This window comes from Silurus aristotelis (assembly GCF_946808225.1).
Source record: "Silurus aristotelis genome assembly, chromosome: 8".
NCBI classification, from domain to species: Eukaryota; Metazoa; Chordata; class Actinopteri; order Siluriformes; family Siluridae; genus Silurus; species Silurus aristotelis.
The window spans coordinates 7,158,387-7,172,915 of NC_139581.1; the positions used below are offsets into that span (position 1 = coordinate 7,158,387).

Consider the following 14,529-nt stretch of genomic DNA (forward strand, 5'->3'; position numbering starts at 1 on the left):
GATTTGAAAATGTTTACTGTAAGTTTTATCTTTGTCCACAGTTTTGACACAAATCTCACAAAAAAGGAAAATCACAATAAATAAAATAAAATCACAGTACATTAAAGTTTTGCTTTTTGCAAACAAATTAATTAAAAGTTTTTGCATAGTCATATACAATTTAGGTCATAATTATTTGAATTCACCTTTGTGTTTTTTGATAATGGCAAAAAATGCTTTTCTGATGTCCTTTGTTTTCATTCCATATATAATTGGATTAATAAATGGAAGGAGTGTGAAAGTCAAAATAACATATTTTTTGCACATTAGATGGTATGTTCTGGAAACGATATAAAAGTATATTAATACTAGAAACTATTTCAAACAGAAAAAAAGGTAATTATCTGTGCTAAGCATGTGTTTACAGCTTTCATTCTAGCATCAGTTTGTGTGTGGGGAAGACATGCTTTAAGAATTTTTATATAAGAGAATAACTGAACAGTCACACTTATCCCTTGCATAAATCCAGTTATAGCTAATCCATAGATATTGTTAACAGTGAAATCACCACCACATGAGAGTTGGAGCAAGGATACATTATCACAATATATATTAAAAATAAAAGTCCTGCATTTTGAAAATCTTGCCTGAAGGGAAAATAAAACAACAATCAAGGCTATGTCAAGTCCCCAAACCAGAGCTATGACACAACCAACTGTGTGGGGACTCATAATAAAGTTATATCTGAGTGGCTTGCATATTGCTATATAACGATCAAATGACATGGCTGCCAGGTTAAAAACTACACTACCTCCATACAAATGAAGCAGAAAGGCCTGTAGGACACAAGTCGGGTAATAGACTGTATTTGTTTGGGTAACAATATCCAGAAGTAGCCTTGGGAGAGCACATGTGATCCCAATAAGGTCTGCCAAAGGAAGACTGAAAAAAAATGAAAAACATTGGTTTATGAAGGCTTTGCTGGGTGATAATTAATGCTAAAATTGTCACATTGCAGAACACTGCAAAAAAATAGCACAAAGATCCAGTGATGAAAACAGGATAAACCGCTTCTGGTGAGACATCAAGTCTGGCTATTTGGAGGTTATAAGTGAATGTTGTATTTAAGAATTGAAGTGCCATTTGAAACCTGTGCAATAAATAAATAGAGGGAAAAAGGTTACTGATAGGTTCATTTCCATTAATCATTTTTGTAACAGCAATTTTACAGTACTGATTATATTTCTTTATCTTATGTTAACTATACACATCAAAATATTGTATTCTGACAATACAATACACTTACCTTAAAAAATATGACAGTTTTAACAATTAGATCAAGAGGAGCATGGAATGGGACATTTATATGCAGTTGCATCTCCCAAAGATTATGTATCTGATGCATATTTCACTTAAGGATATCAGGAACTTTTAATTAAAACTTGCTGAGATAAGCTATGATTCCCCCAGATGTGTAGGTGTATAGATTGCATTAACGTTGTTATGGCCATTAATATTGTTAACACCATAAAGCACATTGGAAACTGCTTAAAATCTACAGCAATATTTGCAATAAACTTTTAAAATAATTATTCAGCAGCCAAATTGAGTATCGATAATCGATAATGCCACAAAATGATTGATAAAATATGTTGCAGTAGCTGATGTGAATGTACATTTAGCACAGTAACATGGGGAGTTACATGTACTATGAGTGAGGCATATTTTAAAGAAGATGAGGAAATTATGACAACTTGGTGCAGCTATTGCAGATTTTTTTAGAACCTTTTTTAGAATCCTAAGTTGACCTGATACACATATCTGACTAAACATTTTGCACACACTAAACTACACTACAGTAAAGAAGCTAGATGTTTGATATATTAGATATACAAAATAAACAATTATATATAATAATATAATACAAATACAGTAATGTAATATATTATATATATATATATATATATATATATATATATATATATATATATATATATATATATATATATATATATATATATATATATATATATCCATCCATCCATCCATCCATCTTCTCCCGCTTATCCGATGCCGGGTCGCGGGGGCAGCAGTCTAAGCAAAGATGCCCAGACTTCCCTCTCCCTAGACACTTCTTCCAGCTCTTCCGGGGGGACACCAAGGCGTTCCCAGGCCAGCCGGGAGACATAGTCTTTCCAGCGTGTCCTAGGTCTTCCCCGGGGTCTCCTCCCAGTGGGACGCGCCCGGAACACCTTCCCAGGAAGGCGTCCAGGAGGCATCCAGAACAGATGCCCGAGCCACCTCAGCTGACCCCTCTCGATGTGGAGGAGCAGCGGATCTACTCCGAGCTCCTCCCGAGTGACTAAGCTTCTCACCCTATCTCTAAGGGATCGCCCAGCCACCCTGCGGAGGAAGCACATTTCGGCCGCCTGTATCCGGGATCTTGTCCTTTCGGTCATGACCCAGAGCTCATGACCATAGGTGAGAGTAGGAACGTAGATTGACCGGTAAATCGAAAATCGAAATATATATGTATACAGCGAGGAAAATAAGTATTTGAACACCCTGCTATTTTGCAAGTTCTCCAACTTAGAAATCATGGAGCGGTCTGAAAATGTCATCGTAGGTGCATGTCCACTGTGAGAGACATAATCTAAAAAAAAAAAAAATCCAGAAATCAAAAGTATTTGAACACCTGTCTATCAGCTAGAATTCTGACCCTCAAAGACCTGTTAGTCTGCCTTTACAATGTCCACCTCCACTACATTTATTATCCTAAATTAGATGCACCTGTTTGAGGTCGTTAGCTGCATAAAGACACCTGTCCACCCCATACAATCAGTAAGAATCCAACTACTAACATGGCCAAGACCAAAGGAGCTGTCCAAAGACACTAGAGACAAAATTGTACACCTCCACAAGGCTGGAAAGGGCTACAGGGAAATTGCCAAGCAGCTTGGTGAAAAAAGGTCCACTGTTGGAGCAATCATTAGAAAATGGAAGAAGCTAAACATGACTGTTAATCTCCCTCGGACTGGGGCTCCATGCAAGATCTCACCTTGTGGGATCTCAATGATCCTAAGGAAGGTGAGAAATCAGCCCAGAACTACAAAGGAGGAGCTGGTCAATGACCGGAAAAAAGCTTTAGGTTACTTAGGTAACACCGCTTCTCTGATAACAGGAGTGAGGTATCTCACCACACATCAATCACACCACATCAATCACCCGCATCAATCACACCACGTCTGTCGGCTGACAGACCAATCACGACAGTGATGCGGGAGTCCCGCCTCCCTCTATACACCGCTGCCGGCGGTCCCTGCCTCATTCTCACATATCTCTTCTCCGTGCACTGCAAGAAGGGAAGTGTGGTGAGATACCTCACTCCTGTTATCAAAGAACCGGGGTTACGTAAGTAACCTAAAGTTCTCTTTCAAACATTCGTTCGGTATCTCACTATGGGATATAGACAACTCCCGTATTGCAGATATGCTGTCCGAAGCAGGTGTCAACCAACTTAGTGATGTGATAAAAAACCCCTCTCACTGAAGAGAGAGAGAGAGAGAGAAAAGACAAACAATCGATACACGATGTTACCATATCCGTTGTCATGAAATATATATACACATACATATACGCACATACAAAATGTATACATATACGTATTACACACTCAGGACGGAATGAGCCAGCGAAGACTCCGTGCCATCCAGCCTATAAAAACGGACAAAAGTGTGCGGCGAAGCCCAGCATGCTGCCACACAGATGTCCTGAATCGAAACACCCACGAAGCGGCCAAGCCTCAGTCCCTCCGGAGGGTTAAGACCCACGCTATTATAACTCATTATAATAGCCTCCACAAGCCAATGGGACAGGCGCTGCCGGGAAACGGGACTTCCCTCACGGGAACCAGCCCATGAAACAAACAGCTGAGTACTCCGTCTCAAACCCTTCGTCCTGTCAACATAGTGACGTAACGCACGGACAGGACACAGACAGTGAAGCCGCTCCTCCTCCGCTGAGGAAAAAGGAGGCGGGTGAAAGGCCATTAAATCCACCTGTCTGCGGACGAAAGCTGACTCGCTCACCTTAGTGACAAAAGCCGGATTAGTCTTGAGATCCACTCGCGAGAAATCCAAAGCAAAACGCATACAGGAGTTATGAACAGACAAAGCATGAAGTTCACTAACATGCTTCGCGGTAGAAAGAGCCAATAACAAAGCAACCTTAAGCGACAGGAGCTTTAAATCAATACTCCCTATCGGCTCAAAAGGAGACTGAGAGAGCGCGCTCAGGACCACGGACAGATCCCATGGCGGAACCAGCGGCTTTGAGAACGTGCTCAGGCGCTGCGCCCCCTTCATAAACCTGCACACGAGCGGGTGATGACCGATAGTATTACCGTCAATCCCTACGTGGCATGCAGAAACGGCGGCGAGATAAACCTTAACGGTTGAAAAAGCCCTGCCCTTATCCAAAAGTTCCTGCAAAAAGCACAACACATCTGCCACAGAACAGTAAAAAGGGACGATACGTCTCTGAGCACACCATAGCTCAAACACATTCCATTTCCTATCATATGCAGAGCGCGTCAAAGCTGCTCTCGCATTCTGAATCGTCTCAATCACCCTCGGAGGCAAACCAGCAACACTAAGATTTATCCTCTCACGGGCCAGGCCCAGAGAGCCACTCTGTCTGGTGTCGGGTGAAAAATCTCCCTACGCGCTTGTGAGAGGAGATCCCTGCGCAATGGGAGAGGCCAGGGTCGATCGTGCAGGAGTTGGAATATCTCCGTCAGCCACACTTTCCCTGGCCAGTTCGAAGCGATCCTTCTCTTACTCTTTGTAAAGTCGGCAGGATCAGACTCAGTGGAGGAAACGCGTGAAGCAGAACGTTTGGCCACAGGTGGGCTAACGCATCCACACCCATAGGTGCACCGTTTCTCGCCAGAGAAAAGAACAGAGGGCAATGAGTGTTTTAGTGCGAGGCGAAGAGATCTACGGTGGCCCGGCCGAATCTCTCCCATAACAGGTTCACCACCTGAGGATGAAGAGACCACTCCCCGTACAGGGGATTTCCCCTGGACAAGAGATCCGCCCCCGCATTCAGCACTCCCGGCACATGAGTCGCTCGCAGCGACAGGAAATGCTCCATGCCCCACACCATGAGATCTCGCGCCAGACGGTGAAGTCGAGGAGAGCGCGTTCTGCCCTGGCGATTTATGTATGCCACCGCCGTCGTGTTGTCTGATCTGACCAATACGTGGTGACTCCGAAGAAACTGCACGAAATGTTTAAAAGCTAGAAACACCGTTAACAGCTCCAGAAAGTTTATGTGCGCGCACCGAAGCGAAACGGGCCATTTCCCCTTCGCCATCCTGCCTTCGCACACCGCACCCCAACCTGCGAGTGACGCATCTGTCGTCACTACTTTTCTCAGGGAAAAAGCCCCCAGCGGGGTTCCCGACTCGAGAAAATCGCGATTTCTCCAGTGATGGAGAGCGCGTAAGCACAGTGATGTCACCATCACCTTGCGATTGAGGTGGCGCTTCGGACATAAGCGCTGCGCCATAACCCAGCACTGAAACTCTCTCATTCGCAGCAGTCCCAGCGGTATGACAGACACTGACGAAGCCATCAGCCCCAGCAGGCGTAAACAGAGTCTGAATGGAACTGTCCTTCCTCTCTGAAAAAGAGAGAGACAACTGCGAATCGACCTGATGCGCTCTTCTGATGGAAAAGCCTGATACAGGTCCGAGTTCAATCTGAGACCCAGGTATATTATTTCCTGTGCGGGCACCAAGCAGCTCTTTGTCTCGTTTATTCTGAAACCTAAGCCAGTCAGGTGAGACAGAAGCACACTCGTATCCACCTCCGCTTGCTGCCGTGACAGAGCGCAGAGGAGGAGATCGTCCAAATATGCTGACACTCTTAAACCCGTCGTTCTCAACGGAGACAGTGCAGCTTTGACACATTTGGTAAAGATCCACGGAGCTAGAGCTAGCCCGAACGGAACCGCCAAATATTCGTAGGCTGTGCCCTGATAGGCAAAGCGTAGGAATCTCCTGTGTGCCTGATAAATGCTTATGTGGTAATACGCGTCCTTCAGATCCACTGACGTAAACCAGTCTCTGGGACGAATAACACTGTACAAAGCTTTCGATGTGAGCATCTTGAACTTGTACTTTCTGAGGTGTTCGTTGAGGTTCCGTAAATCCAGAATGGGATGGAGACACACCCCCCCCCCCCCCTTTCTTGGGAACGACAAAGTACCGGGAATAAAAGCCGAGCTGGCTGTCTTCTCGCGGCACCGATCGAATTACCCCTTTGCTCAGTAAGGAGGTTATTTCGTCCTCCAAAACCTGAGCAGATTCGCCCTCTGCTGTCGACCAAATCACGCCACTGAAAAGCGGTGGTCTCACGGCAAACTGCAGGCGATATCCCCGCTGTATTGTGGAATACACCCAATGATGAGCGGACCACTGTGGCTCTCGCATACAGACGGCGCGGTGGCACCATCTGGCGGCGGAGCCGGGGGTTGCAACTCTCATTCGGGTTCTTTTATTGTGTGTGTGTGGATTTTTTCACTTTTCCCTTTTTTACACACATCTGTGCCCTCGGCCCACTGCCTGGATGCCCAGAACAAATCTTTAATATTTTTGAACGAACATGGAACATTCTGCTGTCTCTCTTGCATAACCCCGCGGGTGGAGAGGGGAGAAGCAACTTTCCGGGCACTAAGGGGGAACTGGTGCCGACACTCCAAACGGAGAAAACTCGTTCGTCAAACACAGTCTTTGAAACGCTCCCCAACGGATCTTTGCTGGAGGGGGAGGACAAGACTCCTGAGATGAGTCGAGGGGTGCTACAGAAACTCCGAGAGTGCTGCCACCTCTCTTTTGACCCAAAATCAGACCACAGGTTAGGTCGCCGGCTTTTCTTCCCTCCCTGAGGGTCCGCTGGGCGATGCCTAGCAGCCGCCGCTGCAAAAGAGGTCTTGTTCCTGGGCTGGGGCTGTTTTTGGCGAGCCTCCCCGCGCATTGACTGCTGGGGTGGGGGTTGCCTAGGGGCCCCGAAACCAGGCTGTCTCTTCCTAAGATATATGAACGTGCGGGTTGGGGAGGGCGAGCAGGAGGCTTCCTTGGGAGGCATGCTTCGAACACTTCACCGTCCTTCTTGCGAAGGTCGCATTGCTGGCGCATATTCGCCACCGCAGCCCCGAAAAGGGCTTTCGGCTTTATCGGGGCATCAAGGAACTCCACCTTCTCCCTCTCCGATAAGCCTGTCAACCCCAACCACAGGGCTCTCTCGCCTACCACAGCAAGGCCCATGCTGTGGCCGCAGCTCTGGACCGCTCCTCTAGAAGAGCGTAGGTTAAGATCCGCAATGATGCAGATTTCTTCCCACAAGGCTGAATCTGGTGACCCAGCACTCGGGGTTAGCGAGCACGGTTTGAGCGTGCTGAACTCCTAAACACACGATGCACAGGGGATGAGAGACTTTTGCAGAGATCGTAGACCCGCATGCACAGGGTCGGATTGAACTTTCCCCGCCGTGCACCCGGATGAACTCGCAGTCGCCATAACGGAGGTGCAATCACCGGACAAAAAGAAAAAGGAAACAACGAGATCACCACGACGTGCTTCTGGAAACGGGTCTCGAACGATATTCAAATACTCGCTTGACGCGATGTGAAAAAAAAAAAACAGCAGAAGGGAATATCCGCTTTGACAGTGGATAATCCCACAAAGAAGCAGCCGCGCTCGGAGATGTACCTTAACGGCCAGTCTATGAACAGTTAAGCGACCGCCCCCAGAGGATCTGCTGAGGATAGCTTCCTAAAAGGATCTTCACAGGGAAGAGAACGAGAATGAGGCAGGGACCCCCGGCAGCGGTGTATATAGGGAGGCGGGACTCCCGCATCACTGTCGTGATTGGTCTGTCAGCCGACAGACGTGGTGTGATTGATGCTTCCAGGGTTGGTCACGCCCGAGGCGATTCCCATAGTGAGATACCGAACGAATGTTTGAAAGAGAACTGGGACCACCATTTCCAAGGTTACTGTTGATAATACAATAAGACGTCATGGTTTGAAATCATGCATGGCACACATGCCCAGGGACGTCTTAAGTTTGCCAATGACCATTTGGATGATCCAGAGGAGTCATGGAAGAAAGTCATGTGGTCAGATGAGACCAAAATAGAACTTTTGGGTCATAATTCCACTAAACGTGTTTGGAGGAAGAAGAATGATGAGTACCATCCCAAGAACACCATCCCTACTGTGAAGCATGGGGGTGGTAGCATCATGCTTTGGGGAGTTTTTCTGCACATGGGACAGGGCGACTGCACTGTATTAAGGAGAGGATGACCAGGGCCATGTATTGCGAGATTTGGGGGAACAACCTCTTTCCTTCAGTTAGAGCATTGAAGATGGGTCGAGGCTGGGTCTTCCAACATGACAATGACCCGAAGCACACAGCCAGGATAACCAGGGAGAGGCTCTGTAAGAAGCATATCAAGGTTCTGGCGTGGCCTAGCCAGTCTCCAGACCTAAACCCAATAGATAATCTTTGGAGGGAACTCAAACTCCATGTTTCTCAGTGACAGGCCAGAAACATGACTGATCTAGAGAAGATCTGTGTGGAGGAGTGGGCCAAAATCCCTCCTGCAGTGTGTGCAAACCTGGTGAAAAACTACAGGAAACGTTTGACCTCCGTAATTGAAAACAAAGCCACTGTACCAAATATTAACATTGACTTTCTCAGGTGTTCAAATACTTATTTGCAGCTGTATTATACAAATAAATAGTTAAAAAATCATACATTGTGATTTCTGGATTTTTTTTTTAGATTATGTCTCTCACAGTGGACATGCACCTACGATGACAATTTCAGACCCCTCCATGATTTCTAAGTGGGAGAACTTGCAAAATAGCAGGGTGTTCAAATACTTATTTTCCTCACTGTAAAAGTCAAAATGTTTGCAACAAAATATCAAATAACACCAAAGTCTGGAAAAGGACATTGACTGTGACATTTACTGTAGAATTGGAGTCTGTGGCAGCCATATTTGTAGGTCATGGTGTTTGCTAGGAAATTTCTCCAGCCAGCTGAGATCTGGCAGTTTAAATTTGAAAATCAGATGTAAAAAAAAAATAAAATGTAAAAACACAGTTAAAGAAATTTTGTTAAAAGTAATAAAAATGTTCATGTTAATATTACCTGAATGCATTATAATTAGGGAAATAAATTAAAACAGCTGTGAAGGAGCTAATCCCATTAGTGTTATCTTATTTTTCTTACTTAATGGTTTACTCAAACCTTTTCCCAAGGCAGTTATTATTCATTGGGTAACTTGGGCAATTATAAAAGGACGCCTTGAATTCCTAACATGTTTAGAGCCCCAATCTATACTTATAAATTATAAGGACTTCTCATGTTCTGAAATGATTAGCTTCTGAGGGGCTCTGAACATAACCTATTGCTAAATTGTACCATAAATTCTGCGATTTGAGATTCAAGGTAAGCAATCAACGTGCATATTTTGCCAGCATTTTTAAATAGTTACTTAATAAAAAAAACAACTGAATAACTTATTTTCCCTCTATTTTAAGTTAGCATTTGAATAACTGTTGTTTTTTGTCTGTTTAGGACTTTTGTTCTTGCCAAACAATAAAGGGAAGGAAAATGAACTCGAGCATATCCATATATACAACTCTTCTAACTCTGGAACCACTGGATATATCATCATCTTATATTATGCCAGTGTTCATTCTTGGAGCCCTTACATATTGTGCCATTTTGTTTTTTAATATGACATTACTGCTAACAATTGCTTTAAACCAAAAACTTCATAAGCCTATGCATATACTGTTATTTAACATGCCAGTCAATGACATTATAGGTGCATCTGCATTTTTTCCTCAGGTGATCTCTAGTATACTGTCACAGAATAGATCAATCACTTATATTTCATGTTATGTGCAAACCTTTCTGACACACTTATATGGGGCCGGAGCACTTCTTATTCTATCTGCTATGGCTTATGACAGATATATAGCTATTTGTCATCCACTAAAATATAACACCTGGATGTCCCCAAATAACTTGTTAAAGATAATAATTGCAATATGGACCCTAGATTTTACATTGATTGGCATTCTACTGGCACTGAGTTACCGTCAAGAGATTTGTAACACAAAAATAGTCGACACCTTCTGTAATAATCCAAGCTTGATGAAGTTAATTTGTGGGGACATAAGTTTGAATAACTACTATGGATTGCTTATTATAATTTTTTTACAAGGACTGTCACTGCTAATAGTGATATTCACATACACCCAAATTCTTATCACATGTATCTTTAAAAGACAATTTGATGTAAAAAGCAAAGCACTTCAGACATGCGGTACCCACCTAGTTGTTTTCTTATGTGTAGAGTGCAATGCTTTTTTTGCCTTAATTGCACACAGATTTGTAAATGTATCCCAGGACTTGAGGAGAGCCTTTGGTGTATCTGTAATGATATTTCCTCCTTTTCTTAATCCTCTAGTTTATGGATTGAAAACAAAGGAAATTCGACAGAAAGTTACTGTTATCTTCAAGAGAAAGATCTTTCAGTCATAACAAAAGAATGTTTAATGCTTATTTATTTCTTATACTGCAGTGCAATATTTGTTTAATGCAAAAATGCACTATTATTTGATATGTACTTTATATCTACTATCAAGGTGTCAAGGAAAAAATTTAATACCAAAAACTATTGTTTTTTTTTTCTAAAATAAAACCCAATAAAACAAAATCATTCCATCAGATTGTTAACAATTTGTCTTGTTATTACATTAAAACAGAATAATGATTTATTTTTATTTTTTTTACATAGCATAAACATTCTACTACTGTACTGTTTGGAAAGCATTGACTTGGTTTCCTCAACCATTCATTGGAAGGGGTTGGTGAAAATTAGCCAGGTTCTTAATGATTGAATGATTGATATTATTTCATAATGAAGCTTTGTTTCTGCCTTTTTGTAGCTCATCTCCTACTATAACACTATTTTCTATCTGTAATTTTTCATCTGTAATTTGTTACACTTTTTATGGTACTGGTTTGCTGAATAAAAAGTGGTTAAAATCACCTGTGCATTTAAAATCCACCTATGAATATGCTCTAATAAAATGAAAGACTACAACCTGAATTTTAGCATTCAGATTGAGTATGAAGATGTCAGACCAGGACTTTTATGTAGAAGAATAACTGAATAATCTTACTGATGCTCTGTGAAAATCCTGTTATTTTTAACCTGTAGATATTGTTCACAGTTTAATCACTATATTAAATACATGACAGTTGGTGCAAAGCTGCATTAATTCATATTACCAATAAAACTCTCAAATTTTGAAGATCCTGCCTGAAGGGCAAACAACACAATTATGAATATAAAATCTAGGCCCCAAGCAGAAGTTATATTACAACTAGCTGTGTAAGGATGCATTATCAAATTATATATGAATGGCTTGCAAATTGCGATGTGGTGATCTAATGACATGGCTGCAAGAACAAATAAAACACACTTCCTGCATACAAATATAGCAAAAGACCTTGCAGGACACATGATGGGTATTAAACCAGATTAGTTTGGGCTGCAATATCCACCAACAAAAATAGTTTGATGAAAATATGAGTAATTTGACTTAAGAGTCTCTCACTTTATTTGGTCCCTTTCTAATTTACATCCTATTTGTAACCTTTATCTTCTACACTCATGGAGGATACAGGATTTATTATTCAAATTTTTATTTAGGTTACACATTTTTAAACCTCCAAATTTATTACACTGCATAAAAATGGGAAACTTATTGAAATACTCTACAGTGCACATTACTAAAAAGCTTTATAGAGGGTGATTTAAAAAAAATTTAATCGTAGCTAAAATTTAGATAAAACAATGTTTTAAACCATGGATTAATTGTAATTGTGGTTGAGGTGACAATGTTTTGCATTCCTAAAATCTAAATTAGTAAGTAAAATAAATTGCAATTTATTTTATTTATTTAATAATTTACATGCAATATGGGGTCAACCTTGGTATCTGAGAAGAATGCTAAGGATGGAGCTGCAAGGCAGAAGTAAAAGAGGAAGGCCAAGGATGAGCTTTATGAATGTGAGGGAAGACATACAGGTAGTTGGTTTGATGTAGATGGACAGATGTAGAGGACAGAGTGGCATGGAGATGGATGATCCACTGTGGTGACCCCTAACGTGAGCAGCCGAAAGTGTGACTAACTTCAGGGCTCACGGCACGCACTTCTGGTTGTGCCGCATGCATTTCCGGGTTCTTGCCCCTGAGACTCTTGCCACCCTGCCTGCTCTGGATTCTTTTCCCGGATCCTGATCCTGTTCCAAATTCTGTTCTGGATCCTGATCCTGATCCTCTTCCTGATACTGTTCTGGATCCTGATCCTGACCCCTGTTCTGTTCTGCTCTGCTCTGCTTCATCTCTAGACTGTTTTATATTTTCTGCTCTGCCCTTCATTGTTCTGTTTGTTTTATTACCTTTCTGCTGGCTCTCAATAACTTTGAGTTATTTGTTAGTTCTTTTTTTCACCATACTCTGTTTGCATCCTGCATTTGGATCCTCCCTTCCAGTCCCAACTACCTGCTTCCTGACAGAAAGAAGAAGTTGTTTGAGACAACCTTGGCATTATTAAAAATTCATACTGCCATCATGCATACAATGCGATCAATTCCAGGTGTCTACAGTGAAAATAATATGTATTGCATTCACAGTATTAAATGTTTTGAAAGTACTGTTTTGAGAGTACTGTTTTACTATCATGCTTTTGTTAAACTGTAGGTTGTAATCGGTACAAAAGCTTACTGTATTCATAATTGTCAGCAATGCACTCTTCAATCTACAGAGCATTTTAATACAATGAAAATGCAATTTTACTCCCCTCTCCTTAACAAGTTAGGTATTTTTGCATGCTTTGTAGGCTTGGGCTTTGTAGGCCAAGGGAACCTTGGCTTAAGCAGTTGCATTAAACCAAGAAGAAAATCCTGCAGAAACAGCTGATCTATATTTTATGTTAATTAGAGACATTTCATTGATGACAGCTGAATGATTGCATTTAAACATAACATGAAATGCGATTATGCATATAAAGACTAAAATTGGTTGTGCATCAGCAGGTTATTGTATTGTATCGATTTGATTTGAAAATGTTTACTGTAAGTTTTATCTTTGTCCACAGTTTTGACACAAATCTCACAAAAAAGGAAAATCACAATAAATAAAATAAAATCACAGTACATTAAAGTTTTGCTTTTTGCAAACAAATTAATTAAAAGTTTTTGCATAGTCATATACAATTTAGGTCATAATTATTTGAATTCACCTTTGTGTTTTTTGATAATGGCAAAAAATGCTTTTCTGATGTCCTTTGTTTTCATTCCATATATAATTGGATTAATAAATGGAAGGAGTGTGAAAGTCAAAATAACATATTTTTTGCACATTAGATGGTATGTTCTGGAAACGATATAAAAGTATATTAATACTAGAAACTATTTCAAACAGAAAAAAAGGTAATTATCTGTGCTAAGCATGTGTTTACAGCTTTCATTCTAGCATCAGTTTGTGTGTGGGGAAGACATGCTTTAAGAATTTTTATATAAGAGAATAACTGAACAGTCACACTTATCCCTTGCATAAATCCAGTTATAGCTAATCCATAGATATTGTTAACAGTGAAATCACCACCACATGAGAGTTGGAGCAAGGATACATTATCACAATATATATTAAAAATAAAAGTCCTGCATTTTGAAAATCTTGCCTGAAGGGAAAATAAAACAACAATCAAGGCTATGTCAAGTCCCCAAACCAGAGCTATGACACAACCAACTGTGTGGGGACTCATAATAAAGTTATATCTGAGTGGCTTGCATATTGCTATATAACGATCAAATGACATGGCTGCCAGGTTAAAAACTACACTACCTCCATACAAATGAAGCAGAAAGGCCTGTAGGACACAAGTCGGGTAATAGACTGTATTTGTTTGGGTAACAATATCCAGAAGTAGCCTTGGGAGAGCACATGTGATCCCAATAAGGTCTGCCAAAGGAAGACTGAAAAAAAATGAAAAACATTGGTTTATGAAGGCTTTGCTGGGTGATAATTAATGCTAAAATTGTCACATTGCAGAACACTGCAAAAAAATAGCACAAAGATCCAGTGATGAAAACAGGATAAACCGCTTCTGGTGAGACATCAAGTCTGGCTATTTGGAGGTTATAAGTGAATGTTGTATTTAAGAATTGAAGTGCCATTTGAAACCTGTGCAATAAATAAATAGAGGGAAAAAGGTTACTGATAGGTTCATTTCCATTAATCATTTTTGTAACAGCAATTTTACAGTACTGATTATATTTCTTTATCTTATGTTAACTATACACATCAAAATATTGTATTCTGACAATACAATACACTTACCTTAAAAAATATGACAGTTTTAACAATTAGATCAAGAGGAGCATGGAATGGG

At 41.3% G+C, this 14,529-nt stretch overlaps 1 protein-coding gene and 2 pseudogenes across 3 annotated transcripts; 1 reads left to right on the plus strand and 2 right to left on the minus strand.

Annotated features, from left to right (window-relative positions):
• Nucleotides 1-171: 171 nt before the first annotated feature.
• LOC310730557 (olfactory receptor 52J3-like) lies at nucleotides 172-1,122 on the minus strand (annotated as a pseudogene). Its single transcript has one exon. The product of its transcript is annotated as an olfactory receptor 52J3-like (transcript).
• Nucleotides 1,123-9,667: 8,545 nt separating this feature from the next.
• On the plus strand, nucleotides 9,668-10,606 carry LOC310730558 (olfactory receptor 52H1-like; the record flags this gene model as incomplete). Its single annotated transcript, XM_083549575.1, has 1 exon — nucleotides 9,668-10,606. The coding sequence occupies one exon, from the start codon at nucleotides 9,668-9,670 to the stop codon at nucleotides 10,604-10,606; it is 939 nt and encodes a 312-aa protein (XP_083405701.1).
• Nucleotides 10,607-13,363: 2,757 nt separating this feature from the next.
• On the minus strand, nucleotides 13,364-14,314 carry LOC310730559 (olfactory receptor 52J3-like; annotated as a pseudogene). The gene has a single exon. The product of its transcript is annotated as an olfactory receptor 52J3-like (transcript).
• Between the last annotated feature and the right edge of the window lie 215 nt (nucleotides 14,315-14,529).